We start from the raw sequence: 20,712 nt of genomic DNA, 5'->3' as shown, positions 1-20,712 counted from the left end.
AGTTATATATCCATTGCTACTCAGGTGATTTCCTAGCAATATCTCCAGTGTCCTCTAGGAATTCAATCACACATTATTTATGGAGTCTTGATTGATAGGATTTTCATAAATAATGCTGGGAAATGCAGTGTAACAAAAGGATAGAAATTCTCTATAACAGCCTCCTCTCCACTCCCTATGCACTCCCCCATAAAATCCAGTTCTAGGGTTTGTTGGGGGAAAGGATTGTGGTGATTTTTTTAAAAGATTTACTTAATAACTTTCAATACCGGTAGCTGAAATACAGATTATAATACTAAAGCCAACTTGCCAGAAACACTGATTGGAGAGTGAGTCCTGCTGAAGTTAGAGGGACAAACTGTCAAGTAACCATGCTGAGGGGTACACTGTGAGTTTCCAGAAAGGGCAGGTTTGTTTGCATTGTGCAGCCTTAATGAGGGGCTGGTCCTTGTGGTACGTCAACCGTCATTCGCCATTTGTTTGCATGACAGAAATGTGTACAATGCCCGACCCATTCAAGCCAACCCAGTGTTCCTCTAGAGCTTATTTCTGCCTCTTCATGAAATAGTTGATGCTCTTCTGCCACACATGAGACTGAAGCCTTCACTTGAGGGTGTCAACAGGCCTTCTGTTTTCACTTGACTGAAGTAATCAGATAAACTCAGCGTGAAGGAATAAAACGGAGCCAGAAGCAAGGCTGACGGTTAAATGGAAGCTAAGCCTGTGTTCTCTAGGCAAGCGTCGGAGGCTTATGGGGGAGTTTTTGACTCTGTGGCAGGCAGCTCGGGACAGCTGCACTCGACAGCACAATCGAGCTGTTGAGCGACAGAAAAGAGCTGTGTCCCCTAATCTTATTTTCATAGGTAGAAACAATACTGTAAAGAATTAGATGCTCTCTTTTGAGCGATCAAGACACCCAGCCTCAAACAATGTGCTTTTACTGGCAAGGCTAGCCTTTAAAACGTGCGAGAAAGAAAAGCAAACTTTATTCCAGCCCTCAAATCTATATAACTCACAAACAAAAAGCAAGTGGTCATGTCTCTAAATATTCCTGCTTTGTATCCTGAGATCCCATCTTGCGTGAAAAATTACTCTGACATAGATTTTTTTTGCCAAAAAATATTAAAGCATGATTATTTTTTTTAAAATGTGTGCTTTCATACTTTATTTAGCATGCCTGATTTCAAATGTTTAGTATGCCTGGTTGCAAATGCCTGCTATACAATTCAGACATGTTAGTTGCGTGTCTACACAGCTGAACTCGCTTTTTCTTCAATCTTGGTATACTGAAATAATGTCTCAACAGGAAGACTTTATGATTTAACACATTTTTCAGAAAAGCAATGTGGTTTGGTGGTTAGTGTCAGATTAAGATTCTGGAAGACCAAGGTTTGAATCCCTCCTCAGTCATGGAAATCCATTGAGTGCTTTGGGTACATCAACTGTCATTCACTATGGCCAGGTACACTCTCTGAGCCTCAGAGAAAAGCAACAAAAAAATTGCTCTGAATAAATTTTGTCAAGAAAAATCTCATGATAGGTTTGCCTTAGGGTCCTGCCACACAGCCATATATCCCAGAATATCAAGGCAGAAAATACCACAATATCTGCTTTGAACTAGGTTATCTGAGTCCACACTGCCATATATTCCAGTTCAAAGCAGAAAATATGGGGCTTTATTAAGCTGTGTGGAAGGGGGCTTAGAGTAAATGATCTGAAAGTGTACAACAATAGCACTGTTACTCTAGGTTGATCTTGGTAAATCAGTTAATCCCTAATAAACTTTGTTATATCCCTCCAGAAAAGAAAAAGAAAAAGGAAGGAAATAATGTCAATTCATCTTAATCTTAATACCACAAAATAATAGTGCCTATTGAGCATCCTTTAGGTAAAGGTAAAGGTTTTCTTCTGACATTAAGTCCAGTCGTGTCCAACTCTGGGGGTTGGTGCTTATTGCCATTTCTAAGCCAAAGAGCTGGTGTTGTCCGTAGACACCTCCAAGGTCATGTGGCCAGCCTGACTGCATGGAGTGCCGTTATCTTCCTGCCAGAGCGATACCTATGGATCTCCTCACATTTGCATGTTTTCAAACTGTTTGGTTGGCAGAAGCTGGGGCTAACAGTGGGAGCTCATGCTGCTCCCCTGATTCAAACCTGCAACTTTTCAGTTAGCAAATCAGTGGTTTAACCCACTGTGCCACCGTTGGCTCCTGAGCATCCCTTATTGTAATACACATTTGCTTTCTGATCATTCAGTGTACACAAACCTTGCCTCACGCACAAAATTATTACAAATATTGTTTACATTTGCCTATACACACTATGTGTATAAGGTGTATATGAAGCAGAATGGTACCTATTGATCTACTTACATTTGCATGTTTTTGAACTGCTAGGTTGGTAAAGCTGGGGCTAAGAGCAGGCGCTTACCTTGCTCCTCAGATTTCAACCGCTGACCTTTCAGTCAGCAAGTTCAGCAGCTCAGCAGTTTAACCTGCTGTGCCACCGGGGGCTCCTCCTTCATTATATATGTATGTGTAAATACAGGTATTCCTATTGATCAGATGTGAGCCATTCCCAAGGTCTTTTTAGCTGATTAGCTGGGATAGGGAACATATTGCCTTCCAGATGCTGGACTGCAATTCCTATCATTCCTCACTAGTGGCTGAGCTGGTTAGGGTTGATGGAAAGTTCACTCCAACAAGATCCAAACAGTAACATGTTTCTTGCCCCTTCTCTAAATCATAAATTAATGGGCTGAATCAAAACCTAAGTTTCCTTAAAATAGAGTCATTGACTAAATGGGCCAAATGAGTCATGACTAATTTAAGTCATATTGATTTCAGGGGATCCAAACTGAGGATGTAAGGGTTCACAGCACACACTCCTGGCCATTATGTTCCACTGACTTTAATAGCAGACAGCTTGTGTCCATTAGAGGCAGCTATGAGCATGCTCTAGTAACTGCCTGTTCTGTGATGCTTTAAACAAAGCTCTGCTAAGAGTAAATGTTTCTGAGACATACTAGTACCTTACATGAATGATTCCAGTGTGACCTGCTAGGAGGTTCTGTGAATAGAAAACTGTGCAAGAGTTTTATTTATTAGATTTATATTCTACTTTTCTCCCACAAATGGGATGCTACGCAGCTCACAATCAGACAGAAAATATAATTGAAATATAAAACGAGTGAAGGCTTCATTTAAACACAAATTATGAGGAATATCCAGAAAGTAAGGTTACAAGGCTTTTAAAAAAATACAAAGAATGAATATATTTTAATACAACTTACATGGATTATAGCATAGGTATTACATTATTTCCCCACACAATCACATTCAGTTCTATACATTTTGTCATCCATGCAATGGGTTTTTTGATGCCTGTGTCATAGAAGTCTCCCATCACCTTTTTCAGCCAGTTCGTGACTTTGATTTTCACTTCATCGTCGTCGTCATTAGAAAAGCGTTTTCCACCCAGGTGTTCTTTCAATTTAGTGAACAAACAATAGTCACTGGGTGCGAGATCAGGGCTGTGTGGGGGTGTCTTAAGACATTCCAACCAAATGAAGTCAACAACTCTTGTGTTGCATGAGTGGTGTGCGGACATGCATTGTTATGAAGGAGACGGACAGAAGGGAAATGAAATGAGGACACTCATCTCCAGCCTTCACTACAAAGCCAGTCGATGAGCTACTGACAACTGGCACTGCTCATTTGCTTTTGCTGGCTTCCCGCTACATGGCAGTGATACCAAGTTTCCCTGCGAAAATTTCCTGCGAGAGCTACATGCCTCATAACCTTACTTTCCTTACTAACCCTTGTATATTAAAGCATGATTTAAAGACAAAACAGTGCCAGAAATATAGTACCCATTTAGCTACCTGCTGTTCCCTTATTCTTTGTAATTCATCTTTCTTGCAGTGTTGATATGGCATTAACAGCCAAATATAGCAATAATGCAATTATATTCTTGATGGAACCTCACTAGCTATCGATCGTATTAACTTGGCATTACTGAATATTTCTAGTTTTAATGCTTCTGAATTATTTGAATTTTTACAGAGAGGATATCGCTTGAGTCATTTTTCCTCTGGTCTCTTGGGAATTGTCCCACATTTTCTGTGGCAGGGATTTGAATGACTGGGGAAGTCACAAGAAGTTGCTGAAAATTGTTCTTATTGCCGTGCACTACTGATAATTTTAACGCTTCTTGTGATAAGCTCTTGAGAATCTTTCTCTTTCCTCCTTTTATTACTATTTTTTTAAAAAAAAGAGAACTCATGAGCCAATGTCGATAGAATATGTACCTTCACGAGTATCTTAAAAGTTAATTACTGCTTGGAGCAAGTTGGTCTGGCTTGTCCTGAGCTCTCTTTTATTAGTAGACTCCTTCATTAATTTCCCTCGCTGGATTTGCTTTTAATAGCTGCCTGGTCTCAGACAGCACAAAGCAGCATCTGTGCTATTGAGCAGGAAAGCGGGAGTCAAGCAAAGCGGGGTGTGGGGGGAGACGCCGTTTGCACATCAACCCTGATTAAAATGATGGGAGGAATTGCATCCTTTAGCCAGCACCAGCCTCTATGGCATTGGTTTGGTCTACTAAGGCTTCACCGAGATCAATTGGTGCCTTTGAGCAAAGAAACGGGGGCAAACCACGGTCTTGCGTGTCAGCAAAGGGTGGATAGCAAAACTCAACAGAAACATCACTCAACATATTGGTGGAGAATATGATTAAAACGTACAGGGAAACAAACGGAATAATCAAATCAGGTCTGTGCGATAACAGGCTGTAAAGGCTGTTAGAGAAAAGACGGAATAATAAAGAGAGAATGAAAGGGAGTCTGTGTGATTAGTGTGTTGGACTGGGGCTTAAGAAATTCAAGTTCTAGTCTCTGCTGAGCCATGAAACTCATTGGGTGACCTTGGGCCAGTCGCTCTCTTTCAGCCTGACCTTCGTCACAGGGTTATTGTGGTGGCCAAATAAGGAGGAAGAGAGCTTTCCCCATTGCTCTGTGCTCATTGAAGAAAAGACAGGATTGATAGTTAGCCTGGTTGTTTTTAAAATCTCATCCTAAAAGTTTTGCTCAAAACTTAAGGAGACCCTCCCAAAAGTGTTGCTGGGGCATATCAAGGGTTTATGTTGTCATATAGTAAATAGCCTAGATGTAGCTAAAAGTTATTCCCTCTTAGAATATCCTTTGAGGACTCCAACTCCAGCTAGCTGATAGATACTGAGAGTTGCAATTCAAAAACATACCATAACCTTCTTAATTTTTTATGCCTCTACAGCAGTGGTTCTCAACCTGGGGTCCCCAGATGTTTTTGGCCTTCAACTCCCAGAAATCCTAACAGCTGGAAAACTGACTGGGATTTCTGGAAGTTGTAGGCCAAAAACATCTGGGGACCCCAGGTTGAGAAGTACTGCTCTACAGAATGATTATGTCAAAGGGAAACAGTTGTGTAACTCACTTTGATTGCTGGTTCTGGAAGGCAAAGATCTGTGAGTGTAAATCACACTGGAGCTGGTTTGTCCTTGTAGTCGTCCCTTATAAGATATTTGCTAGGTAGGTCTGAGAACACATTGGTAGGACCTGAAGTTTTGTTGGCACCAGTAGTTGTGACTCATGAGGCAGCCCATCTGTCAAACAGAAGGATCATAACACATCTGGGCATCCCCTGGGTAACGTCTTTGTAGACGCTGATTCTCTCACACCAGAAGCATGCAACAAAACAAACAAATCAACTGACCTTTTCAGGACCAACTATGACAATAATTTCAATCAACATCGAAGGCATGTCACCTGCCAAAGAACAGCTGCCTTATGAACTTCTCAATTCGCTTCTGACATGATAAATAAATAAATATTTATTTACACCCTAAAAACCAAATGCTTCCTTAAATAAGATGGTATTTATCCGCTGGGAGAAATACAGTAGGGAATGGAAAGGGAGTTTCATAATGTGGAGCAACCACCAAGAAGGCCCTCTTCTCACATCTTTACCAGATGTGCTTGGGATGGTGGTGGGACACAGAAAGCCTTCTCTTCCAGATCTTGGCGCAAAGGCAGGCTCATAGAGGAAGATATGTTTTTCCCCCACACTATCTGGACCAAAGCTATGCAGATCTTTAAAGTTCATAGCTCTGCCAACTAGCTTTTAGGGAAGGGTAAGGGGAGACCCTAGGGAGGGTGGGTAGAATTGGGGGGGGGGGGTATGAGTTCTAAAAGTCATTTTAATGTATTTTCTGTATTTTAATTCTGTTTTTACAACACTGTTATTATTTCGGGGTTTTTTTTTTAACTTTTGTATTTCTGTTTTTTAAATTGTTTAGTGTGGATAGATGCTAGCTGCTTTAGGTCCCCATGATGAGAAAGGTGGGATATAAATAATGATGATAATGATAATGATCATAATAGCCAGCACTTTGAATTTTCCCAGAAAAAGATTGGCAGCCACTGGGGTGGATTCATAGTTTCCAAATGTGATCCTCTATACAGTATATTACAGTAATCCAAAACAAGATTTTAATTGAAGCCAGGCATTTTACGGTTGGATGGGAAATTTTAGACTGTTGTCAATTTTTATTGTTTATAACATGGATTATCTGTTTTTAGCTATGGTTTTATGTTCTATGCATTTTTAAGATGTTGTGAGCCACCTTGAGTCTGTTCTGGAGAAAGGTGGCATAGAAATCTCCGAAATAAGATGGAATTAAAGCATTGTCACTGGATCTGCTATCTCAAGAAAATGTGTGTAGTTGGTGCAACCAGTTTTAGCTGTCCAAAACCACTTTAGGCCATAGATGAAACGTGTGTATCCAAGCTCAGAGATGAGCCCTGGAGCACACTATAGCTATGAACAAGAGATTTCAGGAGTAGTATAACATTATCGCACACATGTTGAAATCCTATTCTCTGATCTGCCTTCCCACTGACTTTGAGTACCTATGTCTTATCTGGATTACATTTATTTAATTAATTTCTGTCTGTGTTTTTACCTGTACTTATTTTAAATTTCGTAAATATCAGATTTGGGAAAAATGTGTGATAGAAGTGAATTGAGAAGGAAGGGTAGGTAACAGTCAGGCAAGTTCCATCAGGACAAAGTTCCATCATGAAAACTTGACAGTCTGCATGGATTCCTGAAAAATACTATTATATCCCTGCCAGCATTATTCTCAGGTTCTACTGCGTTTTAGGAAATTGTATAATAGTTTACAATTTTTATGATCTTATCAATTGGATTTGTATGAGCATTGTTGTTTTTGTATTTATCTCTCTGTGTATATTACTTATGCATTGTTGTTTATAATACTGGAATGATTTGAACAGCGCTGCCTCTGAAAAATCCTGCAAATCTCTTGGGAAGACAGGTGGACAAATGTCATTGTGCTGGAAGAAGCAGAAACCATCTGCATTGAAGCGATGCTCCTCTGCCTTCAACTCTGTTGGACTGGCTACATTGTCCGAATGCCCAATCACCATCTCCCAAAGCAGCTACTCTGCTCTGAACTCAAGAATGGAAAACAGAATGTTGGTGGACAGGAGAAGAGATTTAAAGATGGGCTTAAAGCCAACCATAAAAACTGTGGCATAGACGATGAGAACTGGGAAGCCCTGGCCCTTGAGCACTTTAACTGGAGGTCAGCTGTGACCAGCAGTGCTGCAGAATTCGAAGAGGCAAGAATGGAGGGCGAAAGGGAGAAACGTGCCAAGAGGAAGGCACATCAAACCAACCCTGACCGGGACCACTTTCCACCTGGAAACCGATGTCCTCACTGCGGGAGAAGCTGCGGATCAAGAATAGGGCTCCGCAGCCACCTACGGACCGCCAAGACACCACAGCTGGAAGACAATAATCCTTGAGCTACCTAAGTAAGTAAAATTGTTTATATGCAGCACTTGAAGTGCTTCTGTGAGCTGCCTTGAGTCCCTTTGGGGAGATGATGGTGAGGTACAAATGAATACAAGCATTTTTAGCTTACTTTTCCATAAGACCTTCCCTTTATAATAATGAAATCAGATTGATATTTTCTCCTGGGAAGATATCTCCAGTTGTGGCTAGTGGCTTGTGACTTCTATGACAGTGAGGCAGGATATTCATTTCAACGTAATTTTTAAGGAATTCTCAAAGATGCTGATCCTTGGAATTTACCATGATTAACCCTAAAAGCAGAAAAATTGGGAGAAGCTGCTAAGTACATTGCTAACACAATCTCATGCTTTTAGCAAAATGTATTGAGTTCTAAGTCTTAGGAACCTCTGATCTTGCATAAAACCTGATTACAGGACAATTGTGGGCTAAAATAATATGGTAAGGGGGATAGGCTTTAGAGATATCTATGTGTCCCTTTAAGTACACCACAAGTAAGGGTATGGATCTATGCTCAGTCATGGAAATCCTTGGAGTAATTTTGGGCAAGTTACACTTACTCCGCCACAAAGGAAAACAATCACAAGTCTACTTTGAGCAGAACTTACCAAGAAAGCCCTGTGACAGAATGTGGTGCCAGAAAGAAAGCTCAGGTTCCAAGTCAGGTCTCTGGAAAGGGCATCCCACAAGTTAAGTGCTACCAAGTGATTGCCAGTCAGCTCAGTCCCTTTGATTGTATTGGCCAGAAAATGCAAAGACCCTAGCCAACACCATTTACTGAGAAACTGGCTAAAATACTTCCCTCCTTTCTTTTGTGAATGAAGGGTAGTTTATAAAACAAACAAAATTGGTAACTGGGCTTCAGACTTAAGGCAACATCCAGCCAACTATAAGCATTCTGAAATCCCACTGATGTCAGAGAAAGAAAGCTAAGCCCATTCTTCTGTTTCTGTTGTTGAAATCAATAGAACTGATTGGCACTCTGTTTGTTTTTCTTTATTTTCTGGATTGTGCTTTTAAAAATGTTTTCCTTCTTCAAAATGGAACATTCAGGGAAAGATCTGGAATGATGATTTGAGCCTCACTAATCCCCACATGGCAAGTGCCTTGTGAACACGCCAATGTCATCCTGCAGTAAAAGCAAAGGGCAGATCCATAGAGAGATTGCTTACACCAAGTGCTCTCCCCTCAATTATCCCGATGGTTGACTATTGATAAATGTAGCACATGTGCTTGTGCTTTGGGAGGAGGGACCTGGTAGCGGCTGCAGCTCAGCCTCTCAACAGTTTGCAGTGGTTGAGCCTCTGTTCATTCAGCTCTTGCCTTGCAGATGGATGAAGAGATGATTTCATCATCATAGCTGATTACACTCAGGCCGTATTTAATCCAAAGGGGGGGGGGACCTAGGCCACCCTGCCACCTCCGTTTTGCCCATTCTTCTAAATGAACAATTAACACTGTTTCCATCTTAATTGTTACCGTAGATTTATGCATGCTGGGAAGCAGCAATGCTGCAAATAGTAAGGCACTAACTATTCAGGTGAAAAATGAAGTGGTGCATAATTCTGATGATAATTGATATTGATGGGGCATTGACACATTGGTTCTGAGATGAATAGTAGTGTGCTACTTGATCCAAGTGCTTGCTTTCATTCTCTTTCTTCTGCTAACCTTTTCCATCAAGATTTTGACCATATAGATATGCAAATCTGAGCATCTTACATTATATTCAATAACAATTTTCCTGAACTTTTAATGTTTACATGGAAAGGTATTGAATTGAAATTTATACTTCATAGTTCTGAAGAATTGTCTTTTGAATGGTGGTAATGAAACTGCATAACAGAAAACAATCATTCATGGTAGTATGGGGGGGGGGGGGCTTCGGGAAGGGATGAAGGAGGCTGCAAGGGAAGAAAGTAAAGGAACACCAGCTTTTCTCAGGTAGAGTGCAACTTGCTCAGCCCCTTTGGTTCCTATTAGCCCCCATTAGCCAAAAAGATCTGGCTGCTGTGATCTGTTCCAGATAGGGCTTCGGCTGCCCCCTGCCTGGCTCATTTTCATGGATTCAGCAGCCAAATCCTCTGAACCACCCGGAACCTGTTTTCAGAAATAGTACATACCACCCTTTAGTGACCTGTTCATCAGCCCCAAGGGGACTCAGGGTGGATTCCAGCATATAGAGACACAAGGCAAACATTCAGTGCCTCAAAACAATGAAACAGAGGCACACAGATAAAGACAAAGCCTTCCCCCTTCATCTCCGGCTCTGGGGGTGGTGCTCATCAATGAGCACCTGTGTTGTCTGTAGACACCTCCTGGTCATGTAGCCAGCATGACTGCATGGAGCACCATTTACCTTCCTACCGGGGCAGTACCTATTGATCTACTCATATTTGCATGTTTTCAAAATTCTAGGTTGGCAGGAGCTGAGGCTAACAGCGGGAGCTGACCCATCCCACAGATTCAAACCGTCAGCCTTCCGGTCAGCAAGTTCAGCAGCTCAACAGTTTAACTTGTTGTGCCACTGTGGCCCCTTTCGTTTGGCTGGCTGGATTGTAGGTGGGTTTTTTTTGGGGGGGGGGGCATTTCCCATTGTGGCACACTGCCACTATTTTAAGTCTGAACAGGAAATAATTACAAGGCAGTGTGTCTAACTTTCAATATTGTTCATTAAGTTGAATTGGATGGCCCCTTTGGTCTCTTTCAATTCTATGATTCTAATAGGATTGCAACTCTTTTTTAATGAAAGAGTGAAAACTTGAGTAAACTCTTTTAAAAAATGAACTGAAACAAAATCCTTATATATTGTATATTTTAACTTAGCAACAGTTCAGAAAACATAACCGCCTCCCTTCCACAGACAGAACACTGGCCACTTGGTTAAATCTGGTGTTTTCATGTGTGGACAAGCTTTAGTCTTTCTTGGCTGTGTGACACGCTAACTGACATAATCTTCCCAGGAGCACGTGAGCCATCGTGTATCGTTTTAATCTGTGAAGCCCGGGAGCTGAGTGTACCGTCACATGCCGATTTTACTTTTCTATGAGAAAGTGACTCTGAGTTCATTGATGGATTGTGAGCTCGCTTTTTCAAACAGTCAAGATGCTGAATGCCCTCGGGTGATAGACAGTGTGCAGTGGGAAAGCAAAGCAAAGCAAAGCTGATGGCCCAGTTCAAGTTCACCTGACAAAGCTGGAGCCAGGCTGTAAGCAAGGCTCTAGAAAAGGATTATTCACACCAGCATTATTTTTTCTGAATGCATTTTTTCTTCCTGCGCAGCTGCAAAGCTTCCCAACCCTGAAGATTTTACGCACCATAATAAAGAGATTTAATTTTTCCCCTTTTCTTTTTCTCCCTCCAGTTTTCTACTCGTTACACCTAATTTCTTCCCTGGCTCTGAACTGTGACAGAGCATTTGTGTACTCAAACAATGCAGCATAAACATTACTAAGATAACAATGACAGCATGAAGAAACAGCCACACAACATGTAGTTTCAGAAACAAAAGCTAGTTTTTGTTTTGTTTTGTTTTTTGGTTAAGCCAAACTTTGTTATGAAATTACAGTTGCCTGATAAATACATGCCATTTAGGATGGAGGGGAGGGGAATGTTGCTACCATTATTTTTCAATTCAGAATACCCACTAAATAAGTAAAAGTGGCCCTGATCAAAATATGCTTATCCATTTCCCGCCCTTATGTGGCAGAGCATTTCATTCTTGTTGTAATAGCATACCGTTAAAAATAACAATGGAAAAATTTGTGGTTGAAAAGGGAGCGATAGAGAGGTAAAGATAATTTTGAAGGAATTACTGGTGTCAACATCAGGGTGAAAATAGATGAATGCTTCTTTGGGGTGTTCAGCACTTTAGACAGCGCATTTGAAATCTTGAATGAAGCCTAGAGCAGATCCACTACGTCAGTTATGAAAGCCAAGTCACCTTAAGGCAGTGGTTCTCAACCTTCCTAATGCCACGACCCCTTAATACAGTTCATGTTGTGGTGACCCCCAACCATAAAGTTATTGTTGTTGCTACTTCATAACTGTAACTTTGCTGCTGTTATGAATCATAATGTAGATATCTGGTATGCAGGATGTATTTTCATTCACTGGACCAAAGTTGGCACAAATACCTGATATGCCCAAATTTGAATACCAGTGGGGTTGGGTGTGTGTGTTGATTTTGTCATTTGGGAGTTGTAGTTGCTGGGATTTATAGTTAACCTACATTCAAAGAGCATTCTGAACTCCACCAATGATGGTATTGAACCAAACTTGGCACACAGAACTCCTATGACCAACGGAAAGTACTGGAAGATTTTGGTGGCATTGACCTTCACCTACAACCAGATAACACAGTGTACTCAAACAGTGATAGATCTGGACCAAACTTGGCATGAATCCTCAATATGCCCAATGTGAACACTGGTGGAGTTTGGGGAAAATACACCTTGACATTTGGGAGTTGTAGTTGCTGTGATTTATAGTTAACCTACAATCAAAGAGCATTCTGTACCCAATCAATGATAGAATTGGGCCAAACTTCCCACACAGAACCCCCATGACCAAAAGAAAAGACTGTGTTTTCTGATGGTCTTCAGTGACCCTTCTGACACCCCCCTCATGACCCCCTCAGAGGTCCTGACCCCCATGTTGAGAAACGCTGCTTTAAAGGGAGCAACATATGACCGAGGATGCAAGAAGTCACACTGGATATATAAGACCAGAAGTATTAGGAAATATTCAGTTAAGTCACATGGAAAGGGGAGGCATTACCCATTGATTGCATTATCCAGTTCAAACTGAAAAACAAAGCTGCACAATGCACACTCAATGTACATGGGCATATGATGCATGCATGTATGTGCTTGACATAAACGCTGCAGGCATCTATCTGAATTTATAACGGCACCATATGTGCAGCTCTTCTTCTGTAGTCTTGGACTCCCTTTTTGCCAATATGGCACATCAGTGTTAACAGTGGCTCCCAGGTCAGTAGAAAGGGAAAACCATTCTGAATGTAGCTGAACTTCAGGGGAGCAATCTAAGATGAACTGTAATGACAAAAAGGTTCAGCACTGGGCAACTCCTTTAAAAATTATATCAAAATCCCGGTCAGTTTCTCTAACCCCCAAACCAGAGCCAGCATCCACCAATGCCGAGATACTTTTAACAGAGGCTCAAAGGTCATCCAACAAGACTGTTTTGTACTCCTACATAGCAGGGGGTAGGATTTGATGACCCTCGTGGATTCTTCCAACTCTGGATTCTTCCAATTCGAAATGTTGATTTTAGGAGGTGACAGGTAAGCAAATGATTTCTCATACTTGTTTGTGGCACTCTAGTTATTCTGAAGTGATTCGCCAAAATTCGAATTTCCAATTCAGTGAAAGAATATACACATAAAGGTTGTGGCAGTGAAGTATTCCTGACTTAAAAACACAACTCGTACATGGATTTTGTTGTTTCATTTACCCATTTAGGGTGTTGGTCATAAAAATGACTCTGACTCTGGATTGCAGAGCAGGTGAGCCAGAATGGTGTAGTGATTTGACTGGATTTGGACACTGGGAGACCAGTGTTCAAATCCCTGCTCATTCATGGAAACCCAATAGGTGAGTTACACTTTTTCAGCTCTTTCAACTCCAGAGTAGGCAAGGGCAAACCCCTGAATGAGTTCTGCCAAGAAAACCCCATGATAGGTTCATCTTAGGGTAGCCATAAGTCAGAAATGACTTGAAGGCAAACAACAACACAGCTCTACTTGAGAATTCTTGATTGTAATAATACTCCATGCAGTTGATCCAAGAGTTCTACTGAAATAGGTGTCATAATTGGTGGTTTGTGAATGTTGAGAACATACAGACCCAAATCCTGTCAGTATCAAACTCTTGTGGAGGTTCTTAATATATGCAACCCACATTGCAAAAATATCCTTAATTTCTTTAATACATCATGTTCAGAATATCACAGATATACTGCAATCCAGCATGCTAGTATTTAGAACAGTGATATTTCACCACCACCACCACTTACCTGTGAGTGTAGATTTACATTATGCAAGCCATTGTAGAATCTCAGCCATAGTAGTGTTAGTGTTTTTCATTTGCAATCCACATTACCTGCATATATTATGCGTATAATCTTTGTAAAGAGCAATATAAACAATATCCCATAATGCATACCCTTGCAAATCACTGGTGCTATGCCATTTAAGATTCTCATCTAATGTGATTACTTTTGTGTTGAAATATGAGTTGATCATTATGCTTGCTAATTGAATTCATATGGCAACTCTCTTAAGGGGGTGCAATATATTGAATGAAGTTCTTGTTTTCTTCTATGTTCATATGATGCCATGCCACCCAAAGGGGTAAGAGCAACAAAGCAAAGTTGGGAGGGGAGCATTGGGGAAACCAAGTGCATAGTGAAGCAGGCATGCAACCATTTCTCTGCACAAGTGTCGTCTACACATTGCCAAGCCACATTTTGGCATAAATCCAGGGTCATGTGAAATGGCCTTTAGATCTGTTCAAAAGAAAGCCAAATGACAGGGTGGTATGAAACAGATGTCTGGTCTATAGCAGGGATCCCATCATTGTTTAACATGGGGAAAGTGGCACTGACAGTGCTTTTAATGGGTGGGAGGTGGGATTAGAGGCACAGCTCACTGCAAAGTTGTTCTACACCAGCCCCAATGCAAAAATAAAAGATGGAGATTGTGCAAGGGGTGTTGCTTTTGTGTCTGTCCCATTCATTTCTATCATCCTTGTGCAGGTGACAGTCCCATGGCACTGCGCTTTGGGCTTGGAAGACCACTGGAATCTGTGACATTAGTCTATCCCCTCCTCCCTTGAATATTTGAAAAGTGAATGAGGGTAATTCCGCTCTGGGTTATTTCCAGTTCTCCAGGTGGTAGCTGACAAAAGTCCAGGGAGGTCACATCCATGAATGACAAGCTTTGATCTAAAAACACAAAAGATGGCTTCATAATTTGTGAAAGAAAAAGGAAAAGCAGCAGCTGCTTTTACTCAGGGCGTGCTCTGCTGATGCCTGTGGACAGCACCCTTTCCACAAAACATTCAAAGAGAATGGATGTCAAACCAGGAACAGGCTGAAAATATTATATAGCTGGAAGCAAGAGTATAATCCCCTCCTCTCCACTTTGTGAGTGCAAGCCCACCACCAAAAGACCAGGGAAAGGACTGACAACAGTTAGTGGAGCAGAGCAAAAACGAAATCTCCCTTAGTATTCTTAACATATCTACAGAAGGTGGAAGATTTAAACTGAAGTCTATAAAACAGGAACAAGAGGTGACAAGATAATGATGATGGTTGAAAAAGAAGAGTTGGACCATATGTCGAACCTTGTACCTGAAGACATGTTTACTGCCTTATTTATGCCAATTCACTTATTAATTATATTTATATCTTAGCTGTCCTTGAATAAGAACTAAGGTTAAAGCCCCACCACTACATGCTATTTAGCTATATTTTCAACCTAAACATTAGGAAGAATTTCCTGATAGTAAGAACTGTTCAACAGTGGAATGTGTTGCCTGGGAGGGGGATGGAGTCTCCTTTTCTGGAGTTTTTAAAGCAGAAGCTGGATGGCCAACTGTCGGGGATGATTTGATTGTGTGTTCTTGCATGGTTGGAAGTTGGATTGGTTGGTTCTTAGAATCATAGAATCAAAGAGTTGGAAGAGACCTCATGGGCCATCCAGTCCAACCCCCTGCCAAGAAGCAGGAATATTGCATGTTGCATCTGTCACGCCTGACAGATGGCCATCCAGCCTCTGTTTGAAAGCTTTCAAAGAAGAAGCCTCCACCAGGCTCCAGGGCAGAGAGTTCCACTGCTGAATGGCTCTCACAGTCAGGAAGTTCTTCCTCATGTTCAGATGGAATCTCCTCTCTTGTAGTTTGAAGCCATTGTTCCGCGTCCTAGTCTCCAAGGAAGCAGAAAACAAGCTTGCTCCCTCCTCCCTGTGGCTTCCTCTCACATATTTATACATGGCTATCATATCTCCTCTCAGCCTTCTCTTCTTTAGGCTAAACATGCCCAGCTCCTTAAGTCACTCCTCATAGGACTTGTTCTCCAGACCCATGATCATTTTAGTCACCCTCTTCTGGACACATTCCAGCTTGTCAATATCTCTCTTGAATTGTGGTGCCCAGAATTGGACACAATATCCCAGGTGTGGTCTAACCAAGGCAGAATAGAGGGGTAGCATGACTTCCCTAGATCTAGACACTATGCTCCTCTTGACGCAGGCCAAAATCCCATTGGCTTTTTTTGCTGCCACATCACATTGTTGGCTCATGTTTAACTTGTTGTCCACAAGGACTCCAAGATCTTTTTCACACGTACTGCTCTCGAGCCAGGCGTCCCCCATTCTGTATCTTGTAGTGCCATCTAATACTATGGTTCTATGATTTTATGATCCTATATCCCACTCTCCACATGGCCATGTCAGGGGAGAAGTAGCATTAAAAAGATGGTGCTTCATGGGATTGCTGCTACTGCACAAAGAAAACTGAAAATGTGACTTGATTGGATTGGGTACTGTGATGCAGAAAATACTGTTGTGTATTAACTTAAGAGTCTCTTGGAAAACCACCTTAATTTTGCCAAAGCTCAGTTCAGTTTTTCCACTGATGGTCTTGTTAGAGAAAGGTGGTGACAAATGTCATTACATTCTGTGTGCTGACTGTTGAAGAAATAGTATATTCCTTTCTTTCCAAAGTTTGTCAGGCAAGATGCATCTTTCTGAGATACAGAATGAATCTGAGGATCTGTAAGATAAATGAGGCCTTTCCCATTACCAGTCACCCACCCTGAAAAAGAAAAATAGTTTTTTTTATTTTCACAAAAGAGGTACTAACATAGTTTTTTTTACAGATCTAATGCATTCCATCCATTCAGCGCTGAAGGTGTGTACTTCCTATTGCACAACAGGTGTGCCATCCATATATCTGATTAATTTTCCCAATTTTCTGGACTAGATTTTGAGAGCATGCATAGGCTGTAATAGAAAGAGTAACATTTCCACTAGTTATGTCTAGATATAACTTATAAAAATCTACTTTTTGGACTTTTTGGGCTGCAGCTCTCAGAAGTCTTCAGGCTGCATGGACACTGGCCTTGCTAGCTGGAGTTGTTGGAAATAGCAACCTTCTCAAGCCTCCTCTATTTAATTCTTTGTCTGTTTATAATGTGTTGTTTATTTCCTGAAGTATATGTCTTCTTTGGTTTGCAGTTTTCTTAGCTCTATGTACTTGAGGCAGTGGGAGGGGCTGCAGACCATGTGACTGGTTCAGTGATTGTTTAGAGTTTAAAGGATGACAATTTAGGCTTGAGTGAATTTGAGTACAGAAGTCAGTGTAGGAAATTAGAAGACAGATCAGGCTTGAGTCCCTTGGAAGTATGTTATCAAAGAGAGCGGTACAGAGCAGTATAGTTTTAAAGAGACGGATAAAGTTAAAGATACAAACCGAAATGTTTTAAAGTTTAACCTGACAATAAATGTGCCTGTGTATTTAAATACATGAAGTTATGAGTAAAACAAACATGTTATTTTTAAAAAGTCTACTTGAATCTTTGTATGCTGAGAGCATAGAATAGAAACAAGATATTTACATGCCCAGTGATCATCCATTACCCAATAAACTAAAGGAACACTTCCCAAACTCTGCTACACAATAGGTTATGATCCTAAGAGGTAATAATCCCCAATAGGTTATGATCCCAAATTGTTTCCCCTAAAGTTTTTCTGTAGTTCTGCAAACCTTGGAGTTCTTTCACATATATAGATGGTACAGCATTTGCTACATAAATAATGATACACACAACTTATCAACGGAAATAGAAGGAATGCTTAATAATCTTATTAGCATGAAAATAGAAAAGCTCAAAAGCACACATAATAAAGGAAAGGGCTGGTAAGTTTATGGAAGAATGGACTATCATATCTAAAATACAGGAAGTACTTCTTGTACTAACTTTTAAACTGCCAAGTAACTATGCTATCAAAAATTTGGATCAGAAAAGTGAGGCAACTCTCACTGTGAAAAGTGAGGCAACTCTCACACTGTGATACATTTTTGAGCTACAGAAACAGAGAAAAGCTACATTTGCAAGTAGTTTCACTTTGCTGTTCATTTTCAAGTTAACTCTTCAAAGTGCAATAAAATACTGCAATCTGGTGTCATTGCATACAAACCTTGTAAATCAACCACCACATCTGTGCCTTGGGAAAATTCATAGCAGAAATGACCATAAGCAAGACCATATTCTGTGGCTTTGTATTCCAGTTTTACTATTTTAGTGTTATTGGATAACTTCACAAATTCTCCCAGCATGTAGGGTTCCACACTTACACATCCCTTTATAGATTTGCCTTCTAGTAACTGAGGAACAAAGAGAGAGCTACAATGAGACAGAGTTTGATACATTACTTTTTTGAGCATAATTCACAGGTTTTGGGAGGATTCTGAGATTTGTAATCCAAACAACAACATTTTTGCTCTTTGTATTTTAGTTTACAGTTTTGAGGAGGAAAGTATTTCTCTTTCATATTATTTCTACTTATTGCATGAGCTGAATTCATTCCAGCTTTCAGTTTTTCCTTACCAAGAGTACTACTGATGGGATGTAAAAAATCTGGGTTGGGATTTTTTGCTCGTAGAGTCTTTTGTTGAATTCTGTCACATAGTACTGGGCAGTCATTTGCCGTTCCACATCGCTAAAATGGTGAACAAGCTCTTTCTCATCCTTGTATTCTTTACCAATGTATCTGAGAGGACAAGATCACACAAACAGATTTATTTATTTCGTACACGTATTAATAGTTCTTCTACAGTGGTGCAAAATAGTATGAAGCCATAAAGTACCATATGGTTGAAATGTCAAAAGATGCAGCCATTATATTTTGTTGCATCAAAACCTAAAAAGTGTCATTGGTTCCCATAAAACTAAACACACTTTAGCTGGCATCCTGTTGGTGACATGCAGGCGTGAGTCCATTTTATGCCTGTGTATGCCTTTTTTGGTTGTTGCAGAGGCTGCTATATGGTTGCACCCTCTGTAAGGACAAAAGCTTCCCCTGACTCATCACTGTAGCCCCTGCCATTCTGTTCTTTTTGGATAGTGGATGGGATTGGCGAAGTATCTGATTACAGGCAGTCCCTGCGTTATGAACAAGAAGGGTCTGTAGGTTTGTTTTCAAGCCTAAGTGTAACTCCAGCCATAGATAGATAAGCCTCAGATAGCACAGGGAAGGATGAATACCTCTGTGGTGTTTGTTTTGCTCTCTGTGCCCCCGTTTAGATTTCACCTCACTTTCTGTCCCTGTGACAATTGAATTTTGAAAAATGTGGCTTGTTGTAGAAACAAGGATTGGTGAGAAAGCTTCAGTTGAGACATCTTTTCTCCATGATGTCTCTTTCAGGAGGGAATTTCCCTTTCTAGGGATAGATTTCTCTCACTTCCTGTTGTCTCACCCCCATTCTTAACTATTAGATGCTTGTAAGTCAATTTTTGTAATTCAAGGACTGCCTGTACATCTGATGACATCTGCCACTCAGATTTATGGAATTCTACCACAAATCTCTGCTAGAGATGCCACTCCTGCTTGATGTTGTCTCAGCAAATGATACCATATTGGTTTCTTCAATCTCTTCCACTCACTACCAGCAATAGTAGGGGGCATGGGGGGAGACTATTGCAGCACAACAAAGAGTCCATGGAGTTTTGAAACTCTTAAGCTAAGCTTGGCTGTGTCAAGACTTGGCATTTATATGCCACAAGGTCTAACTGACTACAACCAAGTTCATCAGATAGCCTTCTTTTGGATTGTTGAAAGTCAACCTCACATTGCTCAAGTCTGCAGTCATCAATAAGGAGCAATTAGTTAGCTTTAGGCTAGGCTTGGCCAAAGGAAGCCCCCCCCCCCACCTGTTCCTGAATGTCTGTTAATGTATCCATTCTCTCTCTGTCTTTCTCCTCCCACTTTCTAACTGAAACCTCGTGTTCTTTTTCTGTTTTTTCCACCTTTGCATGCAGACCTCTCTTTACTCTGTGTGTTTGAAGAAATGTACTGTGGTAGTTAAGGAGTAATGGCGTTAGAAAGATGCTTAGACCCAATTATTTTCTATCAAGAAATGTAGTTCTTACATTTTTAAAGAAACCATTTGAAACTTTAAAGATTGAACTCTGCCTCCTAAGTTCAAGAATTCTTTTGCAAGCACAACACTTCTGCTTGCTGTGAGCTGACTGCTCAATTAAGTATCCTGTTTGTATTTTTGGATGCTCTGCTATGAGTAATTCCTTGGAAGAACAGGAGTACACGAAGGAGGACTTCCTAAGTCCTGTTGAGTGAGACAAGTAGGAGTGATGGGGTGGTTTGTAATTTTCCCCACTTTTCTTCTTCAGAAATGCACCCTTCACATTGGTTTTCCTGTGAAAGGGACTAATTACTCTAGGGCTGGTGTGTTATTATTTATTCATTTATTATTCATTTCATTTGTATGCCATCTTTCTTCCAGGGTGGGGCCAAAGATGGCTTCCAGAGACAGCCCATTTAAAAAGTTCACAAAAATTTAAAAACAATTAAAACCATCACACAAAACAGTATAAAACAATTTTAAAATATTATAGTTAGATTAGTAGAACATAATCCAGCCACACCCCTAAGGCTGATATAACATGAGGGTGGGGGGAGAGCAGAAATGTTTCAATTAAGTGACCCCAAAAAGGCATAATTTGGAATAATTTGTTTTGTCAATCTCAGAAGGAGAATTTTGAGATTTAATCTCTTTCAATGAAATCATTGAGGT

At 40.7% G+C, this 20,712-nt stretch overlaps 1 protein-coding gene across 4 annotated transcripts in view; it reads right to left on the bottom strand.

The window, feature by feature from the left end:
- Positions 1 to 13,807: 13,807 nt before the first annotated feature.
- The window catches only part of ALPK1 (alpha kinase 1), an 83,073-nt gene continuing 76,168 nt past the window's right edge, over positions 13,808 to 20,712 (bottom strand). For all 4 annotated transcript variants that reach the window (XM_067468645.1, XM_067468646.1, XM_060779077.2 and 1 more), the window contains 3 exons: positions 18,509 to 18,671; positions 18,099 to 18,285; positions 13,808 to 16,713 (listed from right to left, as the gene is read on the bottom strand). In XM_067468645.1, the coding sequence (XP_067324746.1) occupies positions 16,514 to 16,713; positions 18,099 to 18,285; positions 18,509 to 18,671 (550 nt within the window). In that variant the 3' untranslated portion in view covers positions 13,808 to 16,513. The remainder of the gene's footprint in view (positions 16,714 to 18,098; positions 18,286 to 18,508; positions 18,672 to 20,712) is intronic.

Source organism: Anolis sagrei, chromosome 5, assembly GCF_037176765.1.
Source record: "Anolis sagrei isolate rAnoSag1 chromosome 5, rAnoSag1.mat, whole genome shotgun sequence".
NCBI lineage: Eukaryota > Metazoa > Chordata > Lepidosauria > Squamata > Dactyloidae > Anolis > Anolis sagrei.
This window is presented reverse-complemented; position numbering and strand designations above follow the sequence as displayed.